Source organism: Xiphophorus couchianus, chromosome 12 (assembly GCF_001444195.1).
Source record: "Xiphophorus couchianus chromosome 12, X_couchianus-1.0, whole genome shotgun sequence".
NCBI classification, from domain to species: Eukaryota; Metazoa; Chordata; class Actinopteri; order Cyprinodontiformes; family Poeciliidae; genus Xiphophorus; species Xiphophorus couchianus.
The window spans coordinates 8,463,114-8,489,683 of NC_040239.1; the positions used below are offsets into that span (position 1 = coordinate 8,463,114).

At 35.9% G+C, this 26,570-nt stretch overlaps 1 protein-coding gene across 1 annotated transcript in view; it reads right to left on the reverse strand.

The window, feature by feature from the left end:
• Positions 1-14,383: 14,383 nt before the first annotated feature.
• The window catches only part of tmem8b (transmembrane protein 8B), a 50,269-nt gene continuing 38,082 nt past the window's right edge, over positions 14,384-26,570 (reverse strand). The window contains exons 12-13 of the mRNA XM_028034549.1: positions 21,717-21,833; positions 14,384-17,350 (exon numbers count right to left, since the gene is read on the reverse strand). Of these exons, the coding sequence (XP_027890350.1) occupies positions 17,015-17,350; positions 21,717-21,833 (453 nt within the window). The 3' untranslated portion in view covers positions 14,384-17,014. The remainder of the gene's footprint in view (positions 17,351-21,716; positions 21,834-26,570) is intronic.

The following is a 26,570-nucleotide window of genomic DNA, read 5'->3' on the forward strand; positions in this document are numbered from 1 at the left end:
GAGTAGAAGGAAGATTTAATAATAAATAAACTAAATAAATTACATCACCAGATAAAAACAATAACAGGAATGAGGGCAAGAGCAACAGTTGAATCCAGCAATTAAGCAAAGAAAGCAGAGAATTTAAATTATGTGGAGAAATGATGAGTGATATGGAAACCAGGTGAGAAGTAAAGCCCATGGAGTCATGGCGGCATTATCTTTCTCAGCGGTGTGAGCTTATCTGTTGGGTTAGGTTAGACCACATGAGCATGTCTTTATTGTTCAAGTCCATCAATAACCTTTGTGAGTCACCTTGATATTCACAAAGGCCAAAAACACCCCACAAGAGCAGCAGTTTTGGAGATTCTTTGATCCAGTGAAACAGCCATCATAATTTTACCCCTAAAGTTCTTACGTTTGCTAATTTTTTCCTGCTCTAACATCAACTTTCTTAAGGCCAATGTTTTTGTGAGCAGTCAAAGAAAATTGTAACCACTACTTAATTTAATTAGCAATAAATTCAGTAGGAAAGTTACTTTTGTTCTAGGGTCACACAGGAGGATGATAAGCATACAAGTTTTAACAACTCAAGTTTATTTTTCTTTCCCCACAAAAAAAAATAATAATCCAGGTAACACTAATTACCTTAATAAAATTAAGGTATAAAACTTAAATTATCCACCCTTACATAAAAATATCAAATTAATATATAGAAAATTGAGGGTAGTTTTTTTAACAGTAGCTATAAAGCTTATTTCAACAAAAGAAATTACATATTCCAGTTAGTCCTTCAATATAACAGTTCAGTCAGTCAGTTCAGTCAGTGTGCACATAAGTTGTCCGTTATGAAAATGTTCATGAACAAATAGTTTGTGGAATAAAAAAAAAGATTTGGGGCCCCCCTTTTTGTTCAATAATCTTATCTGTTGTCCACGCAAAATATCCAGCTCCAGCAGCACCAGTCCCTCCAGGCCCTCCATCTTTCCAGGCTTCAGTCCGAGTCACAAAGATGGCGGCGGAACCCTCCTGCTTCTGGAACCACTGGCTCGTTCAGGTATCGGTCGTCCAAAAAAACAAACCAACCTGCATGCAGAGCGTTAACCGATCATGCAGGTATACGGAAATCATAGAAATCTTTCAATTACTTCTCAGTGAAAATCAAAGTAGCGTTTAAAATAACCCAAAAACGCTCAGTAATAAAGAAATGACTTAATAAACATCACTTCATCATAAACAGTCTCATTTCACAGAGCTATGCTACTTACAGAGCGACACTTTATACTCCGGTTGGTTTTTTTTCCAGTTCGAAAAAAAACTGAGCAACGTTAGCTCCAGCTAGGTAGCCATTCTGCGTAAGTAAGCAGCTGAAAATAAAACAACAGACTCACCGGAGAACTCTCAGAACAGAATGTACATTATCCAGTTCAAAATAAACAGATTTCCTTCATATCACAGCAGCACTTATGCATAGTAACTTCTCTACTTCTGCTTAGTCTGCATTTCTTCTTCCCTCTTCTTTACTCTTCTTCTCGTACCGACACAGGAGAAATGTGGGTCTAGTGCCCCCTACAGGACGTTCTAAGAACTAACAAACACATTAAACATACAGACAGATCAGCATAGTTTATGGGGATTACAAAATGAAATATGACATTGTGAATATTTCAAGAAATAAAGTATTTGTCTGCCATAATTCAGACTGAAAATGTGTGCTCTATTATCATAGCAGAAAAATTCCCCCATAATTCCCCTTTACTGCTAAAAAATCTTTCGTCTGGGCCATATGCACACATGTTTTAGATCCTTTGATTGTGCCAGTCAGTAAACTGAAATTGCAGGATGAGTTTTAATTTCATTACGGTTCAGCGTTGTTTCAGAACTGGTTAAACATATTAATAACCTGAATACTAATACCCGTTTAATAATTAAGCTAACTTGTGACAGAGATAATTCCTCAAGAAATTCCATGTAATAAAGAACATAATGCTGCAGTATGACCACCATTTTCAGTACTATCTGTCTTCTGAGGAAGCACTTGATTTTTACAGTGGAGAAACTCACCCTTATCTTTAGTGTCTCTTTAGAGTTAGTGGCCTCTGAAGAAAACAGAAGAAAATTTATGGACACTTGTTTCCAAGGCAACTAACAACTGGTTTGTCTGACCAAACTTGAAGCAGTCCAGCTTTAAATTGTGCGAATGCCTTTTTTTTTTCCAGAGATAAAGCTCAATATATACACAGATATAAAATGAGTGGAGTAAAAGCCAGCTTACATGACATCTAAAACACAGCAGTAGAAAACACTTGTAACTGACCCACATCAGCCATTGAAGAGTGACTTTTTTTTTCATTTGGTCCAATGATTCTCAGCAATCTCCTGCTGTTATATTTAATGTATTAGAGTCAACTATGCTTTCACAGGAAAGCATAGTTTCACAGGAAACTATGAAACTATGCTTCATAGTTTCCTAAAAAACTCATAGAAAATTATTTTACAGCCAGACTGCCTAAATATCTTGAAAGACAAATTTATCAAAAGTGACTTTTCTTTCAGTTTTCAAACAGCCTGTTCTTAAATCTTGTACTTACCCAAAGTGATCTGTACAGTTTATACAGATCACCCAGGCCCCTGAGACAAAAATTGTTTGTGAACCTAAAGTTTATATTTCAAGAAGATGTTTTCTTTACAGCGGTTTTCAATTCCTATGTGTTCTGCGTAACCACAGTATTTCTGCAGATGTGAGTGGATCACAATAAATCAATAACTCAAAGCTTTAGTCCTGCATGGTAGGCCAGAATTATTAGCTCCAGCTCTGAAAGAGTTTTTTTCTGACACAGTCACATACTTGCATGCTCACATGTGTGTTTATCAGATTAGTTGCTCTATTGCTCTCTTTGTTTCAGAGTTTGTACTTACCTTTCCCTTATCTGTTCCTTGACAGTGCTGCTCTGATGTCTCGTTTTGAGTTGCAAATGTTGCCTTCTTCTCCCTCTTTGCTGCCCCAAAACTCATTCTCAGGATCCTCTTTGTGAGTTTCCCTGCTGCCTCTCTGGTTGGTGTCTTGGAACAGCTCACCTGGATCACACACCACTCACTCCAACATTTACTGCTCCGCTGCATTGTTCTGGAATACCAAACAGACATAATCAGAACCTACATGTAACTTCATGATTTGCTAGAGCTCAGAGCAACTGCTCTCAGAACATTTCTCCTGCATAGTCACTATACAAATTGTCACTTTATGAACTCAAATTGGCTGTCACTAATTTGTCTTGGTTCAACTTTGCATCATGCACTGATGTCCAAGTTTTCCATCCCAAATGTATTTTACATACAACAGAAACTTTCAGATGAGTTCTCAGCTGCCTTTTGCTCAACCTTTTTTCTTTTATGCATGTTTTAAATATATGTTCCTTGATTTTAGCCATGGAAATGTATTCAGAAAGTGTAAAGTACTTAAATGCAATTTACAAGGAGAAGCATGAGAAATACTGATACATGCCCTTTGAAATGAACATTTTCAAAGATGGTGCAAAACATGTCCCGGTCGGATCCAAATTGATTAAGGGTGTAGTGGCACACAAATATTACAGGATGGTACTTTGACTTTAAAGTCACTGTTGGGTTTGTTATGAGTCTACTGGAATAAAGAGAATAAAAAGCGGCCAGAATAGAACTATTTCAAGTGGATGACCAGATTTTACAAAAATAAATCCTCTTGTAAATGTACAATGCTGCTTACAACGTTTTTCATAAGGCTCTACAGACATAAAAAAAAAGGTTGAAATCACTTTGGACATTTCTGTTTTATATTTAGAAAATCTAGTATATTTGAATGCATAATACAAACTGCAAAATCTCTTCCTTGAAATCTCCTCTGGTCAAAGGTATTCATCGCGACAGTACCGGTTTGTTGTCACATCACATGCTGTGCATCGTTTCAAATGGTCATATGCTCCAGGAAGGTTAGTGTGAACATTAACTTATTTTTTCTGTGCCAGTGGTGTTTACATTCAACTTCATGTTATTTCAAATGAGATATTTAGGTTTACTTTTGGTCCACCTTTCTTTCTACACTGTAACTGCAAGAGAAACCTTAATATTTCAAAATAGCAGACATTGGTGATTGCTGTGATTCCTCTCTGTTATTGTGTCACTTTTTAAAGTTACGGTACAGAACATTGTATTGCATTCTTAGTTCTGCACATATATTTTCAGGATAAAACAACTCTGCATTTGGTGCATGCAAGTACCAAACCGACCAGGCTACCTCAGACATTTTCTGTACAAATACCTTTACTGTTACACTCCTAGAATCAATACATTGTTAGAAAGCAGAAGCTCCATTTTATAATAGAAAGTGTCTCGTACAAAGTTTCCCAAACCACCAAGAAAGGAAATTATAATGGAGCAAAATCACCAGCAAGTGTTATGGTTGAACTTACTTTTTTGTGTGCTTGCAAAATCACTACTGTTCACATCAACTAATAACTATGGGAATAAACAAACTGCCCATAAACAGTATTTTAATGACAGTTTCAATAAAAGATCCAAGCTACAGGCTGAACAGATGTACAAAGTGATAATGGATAAATCTGTGTAGTTACAACATAATCCCCTGTCAATTTTCTATAGGTTAATCTCAACATTTTAGTGTCTTTCATGTCATTGTTAACTGTAGTCACTTCAATTAACTTAAAAAATAACCACTGAAAAATAAGAACATTTTCTTTTTCACCTTTATGAACTAAAAGTCTTAAGTTTCAGTTGTTATTCCTCTGTTGATGCTCAGCAGTGATAATTAAAGCCAGGGTCCTTCGATCTCAGATCTCTCAAATCTGAGATCGGAGTACAAGGACAACTGCCTTCAGTTCGCAAGTTGCAGCATCTACTCATTTTAAACTCCTAGCATCATCAGCGTAGCATCAACCCCCTCAGCTTTTTACTGTGTCAGAAGCCCCTCATCATTTCGTTGATTGTGACAGATGTCTGTGTGGGGGCTACACGTTGCATAAAACCGCGACAGACTTTATTAAATCTCGCAGCTCTGACACTCAGCCGATCCCTCTCAACACGGCATCTGAAATGTAGCATGACCTTTCTGGTCTCATCAGACAGCCTTGGCTGTCTGCCTGATGTGTTTGGGTCCACTGTGTACTGACAGGATTCTGTAGGAGGGATAGAGCAAAGCCTGAGAGGAGAAATGAAGCCAAACATTCAAGCCTATCCATTTTTAACAATGTTCTCGCTTCTCAAAACCTTTCAATACATTCTTACAAAAAATGTAAAGTGACATTGAACCATTGATTTGTATGTAATAAATTGACTTCAGTCAAAAGAAATGCTATATAAAAAGCCAGACAGATAGGACACCACATAAAACCTTGTTTGTTTTCCAGCATAGCTTAACATAAGGATATTTAACATGAATTTTAAAAGTACTGGAACATCCAAGTGAAAAACATCAAACAACCAAAACCAAAGAAAAGGCTGAAGAAAACCCAACTGAAATTGCATCAAAATATGGCTCAAAACATTGATGAATACATGAGAAGGACAAAGTTTTCTTTTTTCACTTCTGATTCACAATCATGCCTTGTTTTGTGTTGGTGTCATATAAAATTATAACATATGTGACATTTGTAAATATAATCCAATCAAATATGAATATTTTCAAAGGGTATTTAACCATTTGTAAGATGCTGTATATATATAATATATACAATGTTGTTCTCTTATCATAAATTTTAAACATTATTTATGGATACCAGACACGAAGTTGGTCAAATGTAAGATTTATGAAATTAAGTTTCTCCTTGGATTAAAAATTACTTTTTTGTCTGATTGTAGTTTTTATTTAATTGCTTCCACATGTCCATTGGGAGTTTTTACTTAGATCCCTTTTGCTAAATGCTGTGTATCTGAAATGGCTTTTTTTTCTAGATATATGAAAGGCAATCAAAAGCCTCTACAAGCTAGGCTGTTAGAGGTGTAAAAAAACGTTTTTGCTTCACCTATTTATACAAACCAATTGCTATTAGTACGAGTCATTTCTGAGAGGAAAGGGAATTTAATCAGCTAGTAAGTGAATCAGGCTCATTGCCAGTATGTTCTTTTAAGGTTTAAGACATCAGTGGCTATTATTTCCCAGCAGGTGGGCTTGCTTTTTGCCTGCTTAACATTTATGGGGCAACTTTTTGATTACCTAAAAACATCTTGTATCGAAAGCATGAGAAAAATTATTAAGAGATCAGAACAGATTTTGCAAAGAAATCCATGAAATAGGTCAAATGTATTTAGGTAAATAGTAAATATCTATTGTTGAATCTTAGTAAATGCTTAAGGAAAAAAATAATCACAGGCTTTATATAAGCCAGCTGCCATACTGCTGCTAATGATGTGCATCCGCCACAGAAAAACAAGCACAAACCAATTTAGTCCTGTGGATGGGGTTAATACTCTGCTTGCAGAAATAGAATACAGAACATATGAATTCTTGAAGATGTAAAAATATTGTTTTTGCTAGGGTGTATTGCTAAAATTTGTTTGTATTAGTTTATTTTTTTCTTACTTGAACACACAAGTGTTTCCCCAATGAGGTCTTTCTGGGTTATTTTTTGATACACCCAAATGTATTTCAATGACCTAGTTCTGGTTAATTATCTGGTTGTTAAAGGGCTTTTACAGAACTTATGTATAAGCAAATTAGTGAAATCCTTATCTTTTAAATCAGGTTTGTTGATTTTGGCACATATTTGCCATCGCGTTGTTTTAATCACACTTTGCAAAGTCACAAGATTTATTTCTATCCAGTGTTGTATTCATTTTTCATATAGATCTTGAAAAATGATCTGTGCAAAAGTGCAAAGCCTTCTCCAGGACATCCACAAGATTTTTAATGGGGTTAAAGTCTGGAAGAAATCCATGTGGCTCCCAATGCATGTGTGAAAATTATGTCTAATGCTCCCTGAACCACTCATTCTTGACCCTCATGAATCCTAGCATTGACATCTTGGATTATTGCTGCGACAGCAAAGAAAAAACATCTATTAATGGAATAACCTGGTCATTCTGTCACATTTGGTAAGTGGTTGTTGGTGGCAGGCCCAAATGCAGAACAGTAGAGGCGTGGAGTGAATGGAGATGTTTAATGAAAAATAAAGAATAAAACTTACTTAAACCACCATGGAGCCAGTGCAGAGCACAACTCATAAAAAAACAGCTAGGAGAACATAGGATGGAGTGAGGAAGGAACCAGTGAGGAGTGACTGAGAAACAGGGGCTTAAGTACTGGGAGGTTGAATGCTGAAAACAATGGACCAGGGCTGATTAGCTAACTGATTGCAGGTGTGAGGGCAGTGAGCAGAAGGTAGAATATGATTTCAAAACTTTTAAGTGCGCCTATCATTTGGGGGCGGTGGAGGTTTCTGATCACATTTCTGCCTAGAAGTCAATAATTCCACACTTTCTGCTTCCATTTTTTAAATAACGTGTTGAGCAGTTCTCAACCACATTTTAGTGGTCTCTGATTTTTCTTTATCTCCTTGGTGTATGTCAATGATTTAACCCTTCTGAAACAGACTAACATCCTTGCCAGAACCATGGGATATGTACAAGCTGAAAGACAATCATCCAAGCATTACTGTAGGAGGCTCATACTTATTATGCTCATACCTGTTAACTCATACTTGAGTAGAGCATTTCTACACTACTTGAGTGGTAATGCATGATGGTAATGCATGAATAAATGATTAAAAGGTTCATAAAGTAGTTTCTACATTGGCCACACCCAAAAGATTAAGTAAAAGCAAGTAATATGGAAGCATCAACTAATAAGGGGACATTAGCATTAAACACTACGTGGTTAGGGCACCATAAACATTTGACATTTTTATTCCTAAAAGGATTTCAGCAAACAATGTCACTTTCTCCATTGTTTTAAAGCATCCATAGCTGACTGCTGTAAATAACAAGGCAGAATTTGCCAGCAGGCTCAAAATATGTAATCCCTCGAGCTGTGCTGTTATTATGGCTAAAGGCTACAAATGAAGCAAAAGCTCAGAAGATCACCATGGTAGAATGATAATAATTGAGCATTTAATACAGGTGAAAAAAAGAACTTGAAAAGTACAGGAAGGAGTTAGGATTTGTGCAAATGTTACTATTGAGGGTGAACGGGATGCTATAAGACTGAAGACTGTAAGAATAAACAGATTAATGTTCTTTTAAGAAATGCAAATCTCAGGAAACAAGTTTTATCCCTGTTCCTTGTAGTTTTTCAAGTTGAGCTTTTTTTGCTCCTCCATCAAGAAAAGCATCTGCTTTTCATTACAGAAAATTGTTCCCTGGTGTTGTGTTTTCCCCTAATCCTTCATAAATGCTGAATAATCACTCATTTATATTTGACACACAAGTTCAAACTTTCACAAGACCAACGGGGCAAGTTGTTGGTTAAAGATCACATATATCATGTAATGCATTGATTACAAACTTTAGTGTCTTTCCCCTTGACTGTTGAACTGGAATTGCAGTAGAAAATCTAGAGATTGGCAAAAAAGTAAAGAAAATCATTGGTACCTTTACTTGTAATTACACCAATATTCTCAGCATGTCATTTATACGTGGTTAACATTTTCCATAATTATGGACAAACATTTGCACCCTGGTGTGCATCTGGTCAGCCAAAATGAGCCCATATTTCCTGGTTGCTATGCAATCATGCAGAACAAACACTGGACTTGATGACTTTCACCAGATGGTTGCCTAAACCATTACAGATTGACCAGCATGTTTAATAATGAGAAACAGACATTGAGAATCAAATATGTTCTTTGGCTTAAAACTCATCACAGCCTGGGTAAAATTATTGGGTGAAAACTTCCATTTGCTCTCAATAGAGTAGATTTTTCTGCAGTTTATTTTTGCTACACCTATCTTTGGATGGGTCATGGATATCTTGAATATGTGGGTTACACAGATGGTTTGCTAGTGATAAATTGTGAACTTTCATTTGATCTTTACTTGCAGAGATCCCTATAACCTCAGATTGTGAAATGGCAGCCAAATGATTGAAGGAAAAATACAGACTGAAGAAGAGGGACATATGGTCTCTGCCTTATCGGAATCATGTCCCAAATGAATGGTGTTGCCCAATTCTTTCATAAAAATGCTTTAAAGAAGAAAAGTAAAGAAAAGTTCTGAGCCCAGTTTGAAAAGAACAAACAATACTTGTATCCTGTGGGAGTTGATTCCACAGGAGTGGATCTTGACAACTAAAGGTCCAGTCTACTCAGAACCACATCTCAAAAGGCAGTCTGAGAATAAAGCACTCTATTGGATAAAGTGTGCCGCTAAATCTTTAGAGTGCCATGTACTGTGCTGTGAAAAATTACTTGCTCTCTTAGCAGAACTCTTCTCTTACCCAATTTTAACAAAAGAAATTTAAACACTTAAATGCTGAAGATCGTTAAATTACTTTCAGTATGAGACAAAAAAAACCCTGAGTGGATGGCTAAAATTGTTTTCGAATGATGACTTACTTTATTAAAGGGAAAACAACATTCAAATTACATTAACTACGGTAAGCTACATTTTGTGGAAAGCTTAGTTCAATTTCATTAACCACACACTATTAGCCTGATTATGGTCAGACCTGTAGAAGAAATCACTGAGCTGGAATCTGTTTAATAAAAGGAAGTAGGTTTACACACAAGATAATGTTTTCAAGCATATTTTTCTGTGAATTATGATGATTTTTCACATACAACCTGAATTAAGGACAAGCTGTTGTTTACTAAAATAAATAATCTAAACAATTTGTGATATGAAATAAGTTTGGTAATTATGTCTGGAGAAAGTTGCTCTTAAACTCACTGAAGCTATGTTCACTCAGTTTCTAATGTAAAGTAATTAATTTGTTTTGTAAATTATTCACTTTTTTATATCTACCAACATATCTACTCACTCATGTTTGTTTTCCCTTTTCCGTTATAACTAACTCTGACCTATAAATTACTCAGGCCAATCAGATACATCCACAAAAAGATGAACTGAATGATGTTTGAAGCTTCTCATGTTCTCTTTCAGGTTCTGTTTTGCTGGGTTTTTCTCCTGTTTTCTAGATTTCTAAGCTCAACTCCTGTTTGGTTCTTCACTTTCTGCAATACTCATAATAAAAAGCAAACACTGTCCAATTTGCTGTGAGAGTTTAGGTACAAAACAATCATTTACAGCATTTTATGAATGAAAAAAATGGGTCCAGTTAAGGGGGGGGAATATGGTACTAGGACTGTCACTGGACAAAAAATGACTGTAGAAACAGCTAAATACAAATAAAATGATTTTTACAAACAAATTGAAAGCCTACAATATCTGAAGGAGGTAGAAATTGAATTTAAGATGCTTTTAATTTCTGCATATTTTCTCTTGAATGTCTATATCTTCATTTATTTTCTCTTGATCTTTTATTATTCGTATGCTCTCATAAGATAAATTGCTGTAAATATTCCATGACTGTACAGTCTCTTATTCTTATTTTATATTTTTACTTTCAGTTGAATCAACATGTTTCGACATGCACTTTGCTCCTGGTACAGCTACATTTTCCCACTGACAGAAAATAAAGATTATTTCTATTTCTACACCACTGTGTTCATAAAGAATGACAGAAACGTTTGAGACCACCTTTAATAAGTCAAGGTGAATAAAATCTATTCAATCTTATTCCATGGAGGAAGCAGTTCACTTCTGCTGTTACTGAACAGGAGAAGCCTTTTACCTCCACCACCAGTTTCAACCACACTCTAACTGAGTGAAGAAAAAAAAAATCTAATAAAAGCTCGACTACAGATCTGCAACACTTTGAGAACAATCACCTGCCATGTAGTCATCCTGCTGCGATGTCCCACGTGCTTTGCTTGTTTTTTGTAAGCCCATAGTGGCAGGTTTTGTGCAGTAGATCGATCATATCAAGCAGAAAGCAAATTTAAAAAATGCTTGTTTGGAAGCAGAGTCATAGTTTACAAACTTCTCTATAGCTTCTGTATTATTACCCACCCATTACCCTATTGAGACAATGTCTTCCTCAAGGCCAAAGTCCAATCGATTAAACATCCCATAGGAATAAATACTAGTCTGACCAAATAGAAAGTTGAAACAATTAAACATGGTTTATTGAATATAAAGTCTTTCTCTTCAAATAAATTATTAGTTAATGACTTAAGGATAATCAGATTGGTGTATTTAGTCTTAAAGACACCTGGCTGCAGCAAGAGGATTATGTTCATCTAAATTAGTCAACTTCTTCTAATTAATTAAAATTTTCACATTCCTGGGAAAGGAGGAGTAGCAACCATCTTTCAGTCAGATTTATTGATTAGTCCCAGGCCAATTAATAACTACAATTCTTTTGGATTGTTTTTCTCATTCAGATTGCAAATGCTCAAACCACTTCTGCTTATCTTTTTGTTTTATTCACCAGGCAGCACTCACTCTCAATTTTTAGATCAGTTTTCTGTTTTCTTATTCAAATTAGTGTTAAAAAGGGAAAAAGTAATTACAGTGGGGGATTTTAACATTCATGTTGACACTGGAAGTGATTGCCTGAATACAGTCTTTAATGCTATTTTAGACTCAACTGGCTTTATTCAAAACATCCACCAACCTACCAACTTTAGTCTTCATACTCTGAACCTTATGCCGACATATGGTATCACTAACTCTTTTCTGCCTGACCATTGCTTGATAACCTTTGAGTTTAATCTAACAAACTGCGCCACCCTGAGATAAATTATAGTAGATCTAACAACTTTAAAGATTATGTTCCATTCTTAATGTCCTTTCTGTCTCTTTTATGAAGTGATTCAAAGCAATATGATGGATTTCCTTATGTGGAAAACATTTGGACTACTTTAAACTAAATCAGTTTGTATCATTTAATTGAACAGACATTTTGTTCTGTAAAATGACTTAACATGAAATGCTGTGAATTTAAAACTTGTTCAATATATAAATAAACTAAATTGAATTGAATTCTTTTTTTTATTAACATAAAATTTGAATACTTTTCTTTAGGCCTGTGGTCTCAAACTTTCCACCAAGAGACAACCTTAAGATGTCTCTCAGCTTCAGCACACAAAATCTGAAGTCTGATTTTCCTCAAAATCAGATTTTGAATCAGAAAGTGAGAGTGCTTTTCCAAAAACATGGTTACACAAATTTTTTGCAATAATAGACAGTCCCACGGGGCAGTTCCCACTGATATGGCATCATCCATGTACGTATATTAGTGTTCCTGGCCTAAAGAGTGGCTTTTCTCCAGATACTCAAATTATATGTAGTCAATAGAGATGTATTTGTTTCATCCTTTAAAGATGTTTTCTGGCTCTATAATTTCTTTGTCCTCTAAAGCTGGTTTTGTCCACGAATTTAATCCGTGTATATTAAGCATGCTATTGCTAAAACAGATGACCATGTGGTATTATAAAGTATCATAAAGTATCATGAAACAAATCATTACACAAACTTGTATTTTGGCACAGTGTATTGTATCGTATATCAGCTCTGAAGCCCATCCGTTCACACTAAAATCAGCAGAAAATATTGAAGTGTAAACTGTCCAGCTGAAAATACTCTTGTGATGTCAGGTATGCTGTTTTTGAGTAATATTGTATTTTTGAGAAGAACCCATGAATACAAACAAGATGTTTGCGTGGATTTTATGTGATGTTTATCTAAATAAATATTCACTGTTTGAAATTTTAATATGTGAAATCTTGTCATCTGGGCCTGATTTGTCTCATTAGGCACAGCTACATGCCTTTTATTTGTACCAAGGGGTGCACTCTGCATTCGAGATACTGAGTTTTGTATTACAGAAATTCCCATTACTTTGCTTTTTATGGACATCACTGAGAAAAATAAAGTAAAATATAAATTATTCATTTTTTATATTTTGAGCAGGTAGAGAGATCTGAATTTCTTTTTGGGATTTCCCTTCCCTCCTCTCCTTTGTTATTGACATAATCATTTCAGAGACACATCTTCAATTATTTGCTTGCATTGAAAAAAAATAGCAAAGAGGGCTAATTTACATTTCTTTTTAATGAAAATATGAAAGCAAAATTGTGTGGGATGTTACTTGCGGTTAATAAATAATCCTCTGTAAATTAAAATATTACAAATGATACCAAGGTATGATTCATCTAAATTTTATGAAAAGCATAAGGCATTTAGCATTGCTCATATGGCCTCTTTCTTATTTAGGGCTAAAGCCATACACTGCTTAAAGATTTGTCAAGGGGAGAAAATATCTGCGGATAGAGAAAAACAGTAAATATAAGGACTTTGTTTGGCCTCGTGTGACCTGATTCTGTCATGTTTTCAAAGCTGAATAGGCAAACACAGGGCAAAAATCTGGTGTAATTAGCTGTAGTGGTGGTGGAGTAATCCTGCATCTTATTCCGGGAAGAACTTCTTTGCTTACAAAAGCGAAAAGAAAAGGGATGCTATTTATTCTGGCCGATTAGTATGCATGTGTGTGACTTATTCATAGCTTTGGATTTAAATATTTGCTAAATTATTAAAAAAGAACCCTAACATTGATTTCTTTTTTCTTTTTACAAATGTTATTATTCTAATAGAAATAGACTGACATTTTTGGCAAATGTGCTCATCTACTTTATTGCTGAGGGAAATCGATACCACTCCAGCATTTGCTTGTTTGTTAAATTTGAAACTATGGCAACCATACCTCTAAAGATTTTTATTTGTTCTGTCTAACCAGCTCAAACCGAGCTGAGCTGTTTCCCCTCGTTTCCAATCTTTTGTTCTCAGCTAAAAGATCTTTTAAAAAAAGCTGTAGCTGTTAACATCGTGAGAGCAATGGCAGTCCATCCATAACATGAGAGAGGGTGAGTACAATTTCCCAAATGTCAAACTATACCTTTAACAGCAATCGTTTCCTCCATGTGTGACATCAAGTCCAGGTACAGTCACCGCTTACCTTGGACCAGGATTTGCATTGCTAAAATAATAAATCCTTTCAGCCTTCCTGAAATACTCTCGTAACTATCTGGTGCGCACAGGAAATGATGGATCACACCGAGGGAGAACATAGCAGAGACTCATAAAAGTCTCACAACTCTGCTTTTTCTTCCAAAAGGAAGGAAAAAAAGCCACATATCGACAGCATTCTCTGGAACGGCCTTCAGTCTGCTACTTGTATAGAAGAATTATTTATCTCCACTCCTGCTCTATTCCTGAGAGGATGCTGTTGACAGCATTTCATCCAACTGTCTGAGAACCACTGGCTTCCATTAGGGCCAAGAATGGCAATATGATGTCTTAGTGAGAGATTTCAGCAGTTGTGCAGTGTTTAAAAGCTTTGAGAGCAGCAAAGTGATACCGAGGCAAAGAAAGAAAACATTTATTGTTCATGAATGTGGTGTCACAGAGGTCCTGTCAGAAAAAGAGTGGCGAGGAAAGGTCTATGTCTGAGGTCTCTTAAAAGAATAGTCTGTTGTTTTTGAAGCATTGCTTTGAGGAGTAGGTAAGAGTAGTCATCATCTTAAGTGGTCAAAAAACAAGTCATTATCAGTTTGGAGAATCGACTTAAAATTCTCATGAGGGAGCTGGGCTGAAAGATTTCCAGAGAATATTCCCACTATGAATACAAATGCAAATTCTTACATTTTTAAAATAGTTTCTTGAGAATGCATGTTTCACCCCTGTGTGTAAGTGTTTGTGGCATAAAGTTTTGCAAAGAAACAGCAGCGTCAATAAAAAGGATTGTTCACAATGTCTGATAGGATGAAAATAAAATAAAAAAACAATGCTGGATAAACTGATTAGAATTATATCTGGAATATACCAAGGGATATTTTCTCTGCTTGAATGAGTAAAAAAGCAATGCAAATTTTAAGAAACACAATTTTAACAAATTTCCAGAAAAGTAGTATTTTGACTTGAATATTTGGACTTTTTCTTTTTGATAACATTTTTGTAATCCAGTATTTTTTTCATTCTAATATGCCTTTTATACTGTTAATGCATGTCTGAACTCCTTGGAAAACAAAACCTTATACTGTGATACAACTGTATCATAAATTTACTAAACTATTTATCAAACATTAAATTGTGGTCAGAATTTTACAAACTTAAAAGTCACTGATTATACGGATTCTTGTTGATTACAAAACAAAACTGTTTAAAAAGTTAATTATTCTCCAATAAATAAATGTGCAGGGCACCAGACTTATGTGGTAATTAGAGTTCTGGAAACATGAAAAAGCAGTAACAAAATTGTTTGACTGCTTTAGCATTTTTATGTGGTGCCAGATATTCCCTCTGGAAACATTCATGGCCAAAAGTGCCCCATGAGACTCCAATGGACTCACATATTTAATTTCCCTGCCTTTATAGAAAAAAATGCTTTCTGTATTGTTAACATTTCATCTGAATTGTTAACAGTATAGTTTTCAATTCTACCAAATTCCATCAAATTCATGTGTAGCCACATGAGTCTCAACGGGATAATAAGAGGAGTGCCTATAGGTTGTTGTGCTGCTGCGCTGTTTCTCATTTTGAAATGAATTTTGACCATTTTTTATCTGGATTGAAATGTGAAGTAATAAAATGCATTCTGTGAAATGTAAAGTCTGGTGTAATATATAAGTCATGTATCACTTGTGTAATGGCCCATTACAAATATTCCATGTGTATTGATGAAATGTGCCAAATCAATTTCCAATTTAGGGTAGAGCAAGTTATATTGTGTTATAGGATTTTTCCCCATACTAAATGCCATGACTATCTTGGTGAAAATGTAATGCTTTACTGCTGATCAAAGATTTAATGAATTCATTAGAACATTGGTCCAAGTTCCCTGCTGTGTCCGTAACCGTAAGTATTCAACATGACAAAGTTAAACCATCAGTGCAGACAGAGTGTCTGCATCATGTAACATTTAGTAATGTTATCTTGCCATTGCTGTATCACTGGTGTACAATATATATCAATTCCTTTGCAGTGGTGAAAATATGCTGTATAGATTGAAGGTCAGAGTTGTGACACTTGTGGCATGTCCAAACAATAATTACGACATTATGTCTACAGATGCTGCAGTATCACATGATTACAAATCTGAATCCTAGGTAAATATGTAAGTGTGACAGTGTGAAAAAAATATTTTTCACTCTGTCAGAATCAGAACTGATGAAAAAAATGACCATAAAGGCTTTTCCTCTTCTAAGAAAATTTTTCAGTAATTCTCCAACTGAGGTGACTCAGAATGCATTTAGCTGTTGGTAAGATGCTGACAAATACACCTTACAACCTCATTTAAAAAAGATAAAATAATAAAAATCTATCATTTTAGGTATTCCTGCCTTTTCTCTTCTCTTTCAGGAGGTCTGGGGGTTTTTTTCCTCTAAGAACACTCAGCACATTCGTGTAAAAGTGATACATTGCATTTGCAAAAGACAGTCTAACATTCCACATAACAGCTAGGTTTTACATTTGTGATGCCCATTGTTGTTATAAAAATGTACAGACTAATATTTTTGTGTCTCAGTGCAAAAGATATATCTTAAAAGAATTTCAGAAAAGCCGTGCCCTTGGTAAACGTCCATCTATGTCCACGTTAACAGCAACCCGTACCTTCCCACACTATAGTTCTTGGCCTGCTTACAAGACCAGCAATAAATAACCAACAGAAGCAGATTTACAGTCACCGTCAGATAGCAGCAGTGTTTCAGCTTTGACTTTAAATACATATCCACAAGCAACACTGTGTCACTATACACCCACAAATCATCAGAACTTCAACTATAGATAATAATTACATACTGATCATAATTACCATGACCATTACAACAGAAAAAGAAATTTCAGTGTCACATTAGGATTTAAGTATTTACATTTTTTTCTTCTTCCTTTTTTAAAGTTCTGTGGCTTCATTTCCATGTGTGAATTTCTGCAGTAAAAGAAGGCAATGAAGTGTCTCTAAGGTAAAAAGTAGTGAATGTGGAGTTTATCAGCTGGTACAGATGCTATTGATGGTTATGATGCCTGGGTCCACCAGGCCCAGTTCCTCGTGTTCGTTCACGCACAGCTGATATCCGCAGCCCCGCTTGCGCTTCAGCGGGGTCACCTTGGCGTCTGGCTTGGCGCGAGGTGGCAAAAGGAAGCCCACGCTCCCTGCGATCAGCATGTGCCAAATGCTGTGGATGTAGAAGTAGTTCTCCTCCGTCTCCACGAAGGCGTACAGAGCCACAGCAGATGTGGCGATCATGGTGCCGGGGAACAGGAAGAAGACCCAGCGCTTCCACGTGGGAGGGTAGCAGCGCCGGCGGCGGATGGTGCGCACAGTCTGATAGGATCACCAAACAAATCATGTTAATGCTGCTGTAAGCTTTACCCAGAATTATGTTCAGAATATACTGAGCGATGTTTGGTGTCTTTTTATTTTAAATATAATACTGGCATGAATCTACAAAAACCCACAAATAGTAATTCAAATTACTAAAATTAAATCTCTCTCTAAAAAAAAAAAGCATTTTCACAATAAAACTAAAACACAGAAAAATCTTGTCTGTCTTCCTTTCTATGAGAGTTTCAATTATACAGAAAATATTAGATTATTTCACATAATTTGGGAAAAAAAAGTCTGCAGATTAAGCTACGCTATAAATAAGAGAGCCATGAAGAAAAAAACATGAAGGCTGAAAGATGGAACACGAGACTTTTGGAATAATGATCATTAGACAGATGAATCAGAATTATTTGGACCTCAAAACTAAGAACATGTCTGTCAAGAACCTCATGTCAGCTGTGAAGCATAGAGCTGCAGCAGAACCTGGTCAGGTAACTATTGTGGAAAATGCCTAAGCACGGCACAAAAAGGCATAAATGGACTTGTTAATATCCATATCTATTTCTTTTCATGTAGAGTGGTCAATTCAGAGACAGGTCATTGGAGTTGGAGCTCACACATAATTAAAGTAGGATTTTAGATAAAGGACCTGTTCTAACTTCAGGAGCAGAGGGACAGTGATTTTTTTTAAAATAATCTCCATTTGTGTTATTCTGAGGGGTTTGTATTCCTCACCACGTGCATCAGACTGATCAGCAGATGAATTTGACTTGTTAGTCAGTCTCTTATCTATCCTGTCATGTATGCTCATGTTCTGTTTCGCAGTTACTGGATATGGTGTCTCTGTTTGTTTTAATCAACAGATTATGCTCATTTGTTCCCAGAAGCGCCACAATCACAGCAGAAAAACACTTCAACATTTCATTTCACTCCATCTCTATTTTCATCAGCTCCTGAGCACTGATTACTTGCACTTCTTAAAGATCTTCCAGAAAATGTTACCATGAAGAACTGCAATGCCATCAAGGGAAATGCGCGCTCTACATTAGATGCAAAAATAATTACAAATACTCGTACAGGAAATGGCTGTGATTAAGTTATTGTGCAGAATACAGTTTAGAGTGAAGACTAATAATCTGTGCGAAGTGAAGTGAAAAACAAAATGTATTTTGGCTGTTCAGTTCCCTTCTGCGCTGCATGTTTTTTTTGTTAAAGCAAACAATTCTAAACTGGGAGAGTCTTTTCACGCTCCAGTCAGAGACTTCATTTAGTTTGGAGAAATAGGGATATTTTGGAACCGACTGATCGGAACCGCTCCCCTTCCTCTTACTGCTAATGACACCCCTACGCAGCGGCAGCAGCAGACGCTCTGTGCCCTCCGCTTCACTGATCTAATTTGGTGGTGTCTGGGAGCATTCAGAATGCCAAGCTTTGCAGAAACATGACAAGCTGAAATGAAAGGGCTCTTGTAGAGATCGTGTGGCGCTCAATCCGAGAGGCGCAGCGCGGAGGGAAGACTGTTGAAATGCAGACAATCTCAGCCGAACAGCCTATAAATTAACTGTCATGTAATCAAAGCAGTTGCCCAGGTTTATCTTTAAATTCTGCAACATTAGCAGTAGATCCAAGTAAGTTTCTTTTTTTTCTTCTTCTTTTTTTAAAGAAGTTGCTGTGAGGAGATCAGTTTTGTAGCTAGTTTTCATTTGGCAGGGAAAGATTAGAAATGCCGTCTCAGAGTTTAGACTTGTATTATGTAGAGCTTGTCATAATACACAAAAAGCTAATGCTTGGAGTTTGTATTTGTTAAATTGCACATGACAACATGACATTTATAATTAAATTACAAATCTGCCAGTGCCTACAGAAAATCGACTGAAAAGAGGAATCTGCTAGTGTTTGGTAAACCAGTAAATCAACCTTTTAAGAAAGATTTTAAAGCACAGGATTCTTTGCAGTATGCAATTTTTTATGGCATATTATATAAATGATCACCTACTTTTATTGGCTTTATTGTCCATTTAACTTAGTTGATAAGTTTAATCTTGGAGGGGCAGGTGTTCAGTGTCATATTTACAAATCTAAGGTGAGATGAAATTCTAGCCTCAATTAGTATTTTTGTCACAACAATAAAACTATATTAATAAGTATTAAATAAATAGATTTAAAAAGTAACATACTCCACAACCATTCATGATGGTAGAACTGGTCCTTACTTCAGTTTCATCTAAAAAAAGATTCTCCTCTGTGTTTAGCTTTAATTCATCTACACATGCATTATGTACACCTGCAGGTAGAGCAAAGCTGTGCTTTTGTTTTTGACTGGCTCCACAAGGACCTCTCTGGTTTTGTCATTCAAACAGATACACTGGAGATGTAGGATGCAAACAGCCAATGTTGCCAAATCATTAAGCTTGTTGCTATATACAGCAACTACTCAGACACCTCTGGCAACCAATTTGCAAAACAGCAACTAGTGACCTGGTGTATTTTTGGAGTCTAGTATGAACGCTTAGTCTCTTATCAAGAAGAAACAGCTGCTGCCATGGGTTGCTACCTCATTTCAAAGCACTCACAGGTGGCCCAGTCTTCATGCAGCTGCTCTGCTTTAGCACCACCTACAATAAAGAAAACCTTTGGATTTTAAGTCGGGCTGCAGTCGAGCAGCAAAATCAAAAGCAGTATGTTTCTGTGCTTTCCGTGTCTCTTAGATTTTTGAAAATGATTCCAGTGGGTTCATAATCAGCTGATGAGTTGGAATGATACAACTGGAACGCTCATCAGTGTACCTTCACACTGAAACAGACGATGTTCAGCCGAACAAAGCAGTATCAAATGTAGCAACAGCTGCTGTGAAACTGTGTACTCTGGCCGAAATTCAACATCAAATTTGAACTGCCAGAGTGATCCAAGTTTATGTCAATAACTGCTGACAATATTAATGTGCAGTAATAAAATGTATAGCAGAGATCATACACATACAGTCATCAACAATGTAAGATGTTGCACACTTACAGTGCTCATTGTAGGTTTCTATATGGACTAAAAAAAATGTTAATTTAAAAATCTACACATTAATATATTTTTAGTCTCTTTTGCTGGCCGTGTGCTGGGAAAAAGGGAGGAGGCTTGGAATTTTATTTAAAGAAGTATTTTCTCAAGAATCAACAAAGGAACATTTATTTGTAACCCTATGCATATTACCAACCACTGTTGGTTCCATGAGACCACCAGATAGTAATATATTTAAAAATATGACTGAATTATTGTTTGATGTAGTCAAGTTGTGAAGTAGAATACATGATAATGGATCAGTTTTAGATCAGGGTTTATTGGACTTTTTTAGAAACAGATAATTGCTAAAATATATGGAGAGAGGTATGAATGTCAAGGAACAATCTACACTAAATCTCAAATAGATGTATTAACTTTCAATGTTTTTGGTAATTTGTTTTGAAAAATAATGTCAAATTTTGTTTTTATTATAATAATGCTTTGTCCTCTTTGTGCTCAAACACAAGCCTTTGCAGGGAGGATTTAAAGCTCCTCTAGCTTTCAAGGGATCCTTCAGGAAACGGTAAACCAACTCTCATGAACGAAACTCCTACATTTTATTCAACACTTGTTTGTTTCTTCAAGGAAACAACAAACTTGTTTTCAGACTCACATCTAGAGGGGTTGGTGTTAAAGGCTCTATTTTTTTCAAGAATCCTCCCTAAAAGACTATTATTTTTATCTTCTCAGTTCAGGGAGTACATTATGACTCGAAGAGTCAGTGAAAGTACACGCAGAGTTATAATGGAACTACAAGCCATGACTAATACCCCACAGGCAGAAAAACTTTTAAAGCCTCTTCCATGCTAATATAAACTAGCTATGTTGGTCAGAAACTCTAGTTTTTATCCACACACACACGTGTTCTAGCCCTCAATTGGCTTACATGATAGATTAAATGCTTTAACACCTTCTAGCACATGGAACATGGACAGCACAGAAAACACATTTCTTCTGCATGTTTGAACCAGCGTGGCTTTGAACGTTAAGCACAGATGCGTTGAAATAATTGTCTTTCATCCTGTGGGAAAACCTCTTTGTAATGCATTCAGAGCTGTGTAGATTACTGTGAATATGAAAGACAGGATTCAAACTGTGCAGCTTTCAGAAATTCTTTTGAACAAATAATTTTATTTAAAGCATTACTTGAAGTAGTTTAAGGCAGCTTTTATAATCCCTTAAAAAAAGACACCTTCACCCATCTGATCACATCTATTTTAGAATTTTCCCTCAAGTACAATAAAACCTAATAGGAAAATTAACTTGATTTAATGAGAAATGGTCTGAACCTGAGCATAGGAAATCCCCTTACCCATGCTACAGCCATTATGCCCAGCGCGAACAGGCTAGGTCCCAGCAGGTTCCACAGACCGTGACGGTCCAGCTGCAGAGCCATGGACAGAGACATCGCCCCCAGCAGATACAGCACCTTCACAGGATAGAAAGAAAAAACAACACACACACACACTGATCAATAACTGTCCCCCATAAACACTGTTCAAATCATCTCATCACCAGTAAATACAAGGATGATTGTGTAGTGAGGCAAAAGCATGTCTCTTCTATTATCGATTGACTAATCAATAATAGAAGAGATGTGCTTGTAATTTTTTGTAATTTGTGCAAGAAAATTACTTTACTGAATTTGTTTTTCTGCAGATTGTGAAAATTTATAAAACAGACTAGAACTCCACTGTCCTACAATACATTGTGACAACTGAAACAGCATGATATTTATTTTAGATTTTATAATGCTAATGAAACATTTGTTCAACATTTTCTGTCGTGTTTCTGTAAAATTCGTAAAAATTTTCAAAACAATCAGCAATAAAGAGATTTGCTTCCATCTCTGCTGTGGTTGCACAGTGTATCCTTGGAGGTTTGGAGGACAATTTGCTCAACCATGTTTTAGTATTTTAATCTCTGGAGTAATGTGGTGACTCTCGTATTTTTATTATATCTTTCTCTTAAGTTATCTTCTGTATTTATCAAGTTTTAATTAAATTTAAAAAAATCTGGTATAAATTACCTCATCATGGGCATAAATGTCAAATTGTGGGCTCTGAATAATGCCCTCAAATATTTCTTTTCAAAAGTGGGACTAAAATAAATCACATAACTTAAGTAATGTTCAGAGGCAAGAATTAGATTTGAGATACAGAAGTCACACAGTTTTCATAGCCATCAAAGACCTGACCTAATTCTAGATGGAGATCTGAATTCTCTTTTTGTCAAACATTTTAGGCTCACTTAAAATTGTTTCCTGGCCCTGACTTTTAAACATAGCCTACAATTTTAACCGCCAATTCAATACCCTTAACGTTAATCTGCTTCGGCCAAATCAAAAACCGTTCTGATGGGGAATTGTTGTTCTGTTTGGTAGCCAATTCTTTCTAATTTTAATCTGCCAGACCCAATCTATCACCATAAGACAACAGGAAAGTGGTTAGGATGATAAAAAAACAAGCTGCAAAACTCTAAGGTCCAAACCTATGATAAACTACTGCCAGTATTTACAGAGAAGTGAGTGTAGCCATGCACATTCTCCATGGCGAATGTGACATCTCCATGACACCTATAGCTTTCCCATAGGTGTCCGCATGGGAAAGCTAAATGTTTCTGGAGAAAAGTTTTATAGTAGTTTTATGTTACGGAGAGAAAGACTGAGGTGTTGGTTAAGATTAAACCTCAGATATGGCACCAACCTCAACCCAATTGAAAACGTACCAACTATGATTAAATGTCAGGTTTGTAAGACAGAGTAAACCAGATACTCTACCTTATCTGATTAGAAAAGGGGCTACAAAAACTATGTTTCTGTCAAATCTGGTAAGGCAAATCTAGTTAGATAATTATTTGTAAACTGTATTGAAGTATGTTGGTTTACAATTTCAAACTTTGGCACTTAATGTTTGTTTTTGAAATATCATTAAAGTTAGTGATGGTATCATCAGTTAACTCTGGGATAAAAAAAATGTCAAAATTAATATGAAATTTATGGAGATGATGCATCTGGTCATTTTTTGTGTTGATGTGGTACTTTTTATATTTTTGAAATTGTTAGTTACCTACAAACAATAACCAATTTTCACAGACATAAAGAAAATGATTAAATGTCTTATCAGTTTGATTCATCAGAGAGGCATTGAGTTCTACTAAGTTGAGGCCAAAACCCAAAGCTCCTTTTAAAGAATCTAAAAAATAAATGTACATGGCTATGAAAGTGGAAGGCACAAAATAACAGTAGAAATAAAATATGAACACTAAGCCCCATGCAATAGATAGTAAAAGTAGATTTTTTATTCTTATTTTCCCCAATTCACAATTGAAGATAAAGCCACAAGATAACAAAGAGATAAAATGAGCGTAGGGGGGGAAAAAAATCAATATGTTGTACACACAGGCTTCAGGAAGACTTTCGCCTGCATTCTTGTGTCTGGTGTACAATGTGAGGAGAAACCAGGGAGTTTGGAGCTGGGAGGGGATGACCTGCCTGCAGGAGAATACGACTAATTGACACAGACCAAGGAGAAAAGGAGCTTTGCGGTGCAGCCTGAGGACTCTGTGCAGCCCGATCATCAGTCATACCGCGCTGCTGGATCATACGGAGGTGCCCAAAAATGCATGCATTGTATACAGGCACGAATGCTCTGATGCTCATAGGCAAGGTTTTTTTTACTGTAATGAATCATTATCAAACACTGTGACAGACGAGCTAAAGCAAACTCCTGTCCTGTGGTGTTAGTCTATTTTTATCAGCAACCCATATTTTTATGCCTAGCAATGTACAGTAATATGTTCTGATGTGCGTATGTGTAAATTAAATGCCAGTGCAAGAATACACTGCCTTACTGGGCAAAACATGTTCCAAAGTCAGTTAAAATTTAATAAGTGGGAACATGGACAGCTCAGGTTTCAAGCTAATCACATTATTTATTAAATGTAGGGTCATGGAGCTAATTAAGAATTTAATAATGTTAGACACCTTGTGTGTAACCTTTGGTAGGTCGTTGCTCTGATTTTATTGGTTTTGCATGCTCTTTTGATCTGCTTCCATTATTGGGTGCTACTATGACTTAACAGAGCTGATTTGTTGAGCTCTTTAAGAATAATCACACCGTGTCTCTATGAAATGTATTGTAGCATTTCTTTTTGGCTTCAACTCAAAGATATTTGTATCAGAAATTACAGTAAATTTATATCATTTGCATGTTCTTGCACAGCAGTGAGTCTGGAGTTTCTGGTATTGCTTTGTATTCTACTTCCAAGAAGAAGTAGTCAATCTTTCTTCTAAGATTTTAATGGTCTTGAGAGATATTTTAAGGTTTAACTAAGGTCTTTTGTTTGGACTTCAGTTGCTTTTTAATATTTAATCATTAGCCCAGGCTTTTCTGTAGGAATAATTACCAGTTTGATCAAATGAGTTAATTGCTTTGAAGTTTTGTCTTTTCCAGCCCTTATAATTTTGTTATTCGAGTACATAAGACAAGTCATCTGCCTCAGGGCATTTTGGATGAACTTTGTTGTGCACTTAGGTTAATAAATGATACATTAATTTAATCTGGTAATTTTCTGCACAGTTTTCTGACTCCCAAAATATCTTCCAGTAGGGGGTGATTATCTCTTATATTTTTACCCAGTATATTCTTGAAGAAAATTGTAAACAACCAAATCTTAAGCTTAAGCTTTTTTCTTGTTATCTATGTTCATAATTCATCAAGAATAACCTAGTATGACGATCACAAATAAAAAATACTTGCACATAAATTTAGAACAAAATGTATACCATGATCAAGATGTTTTTATGTAAATAGAAAAGTTAGAATGATTCCTCTTGCTGCTGAAATAACATATCAGAACATTTTTATTAATAACATGATTTTAACCATTGTCATATTAGGGTAAGGTTTACATCTTTTATACTCTAATGAGATATCAACAAAGATCTTAAAGACGTGCTGAAGGTAGAGGTTTTTTGAAATAAACACTTATTTCAAGGAATCTGTTTTGTGATGCAAAATATTTGCACAGTACTGTATTATCAGTAATAGACTTGATAGGTGGACAAAGAAACACAAGATGCAAAGACTGATAAAAATGAGATCATCTGGCTAATTTTCTCTAATTATTAATTATTCATGCACCGTTGTAACAAAAGGTCACCAAATAATGTAGTCACAACATTCTTTTTATTACTCCAGCAAAGATAACTATTATTTTCCTTCATATTAATAATACTGACTAGTAACCTTTAGCAAACTGAGATTAACAAATGACCCAGAGCGCTTTCTGTTTGCAGACTTGTAATATATTCTGCTGACAAATTTGTAGGAATTTTTAAGGCTTTGTGAATCTCGTATGAGCTGCACACACACATAGACGCAATCAGAAAATGAAAGGTCCTTTACCCTCTACTGCTGCGGCAGTCCTAGACATTGATAAACACACACACACAAACACACACATTGTCTCTTTTCAAGTACACAAGCGTGCACGGTTCCTCTTGCCAGTCCTGACGTGCGATTTGATTAGTGGCTGCATACTGCAGAACTAAGCAAAAATAAAAACCCGAGAGGACAGCAGATGTTCATACTTTCCCCCGCTCACACCTCCCTGTCTCACCACCTCCACCCTCCGCCCCCACCGCCCTGCGCTTCTCTGTCTCATTTATAGACAGGGACACACATTTACACTGCTCCATATTGGTGTGCAGCCAGGGGGTGACCCAGGGAGAAGGTGCACCTGTTAGTGTTTATTCTCTGCAATATGTCAACAAGCCGAGAATTTAGTGCCACACTATGCAGATTCTGATCTTTTAATTTATAACTAAGAACGGAGGCATATGTGAGATTTGTTCATACATAGCTCTGGAGAACTCTAATCTCTCTTTGTTCTGGCTTTTATTCGACTCATCACCCAATGACACTACAAGACAACAGAAGTGGAATCTATTGCTATCCAAGGTCTGATTACAGATAGCTGGCCATTTCTAACTATCTGTCCAAAAATAAATGTCATTTTAAGGAAGGACTGCTTGCTTCAGTAAATACCTGAGCCAATTAGAGCATCTAAAGCTAATGAAATTTGGGAATGCTCTATGATGTATGTAAAGATTTTTGTTTAAAATCATATAATGCAGGTTATTTGAAAAATATAAATAGTAAGA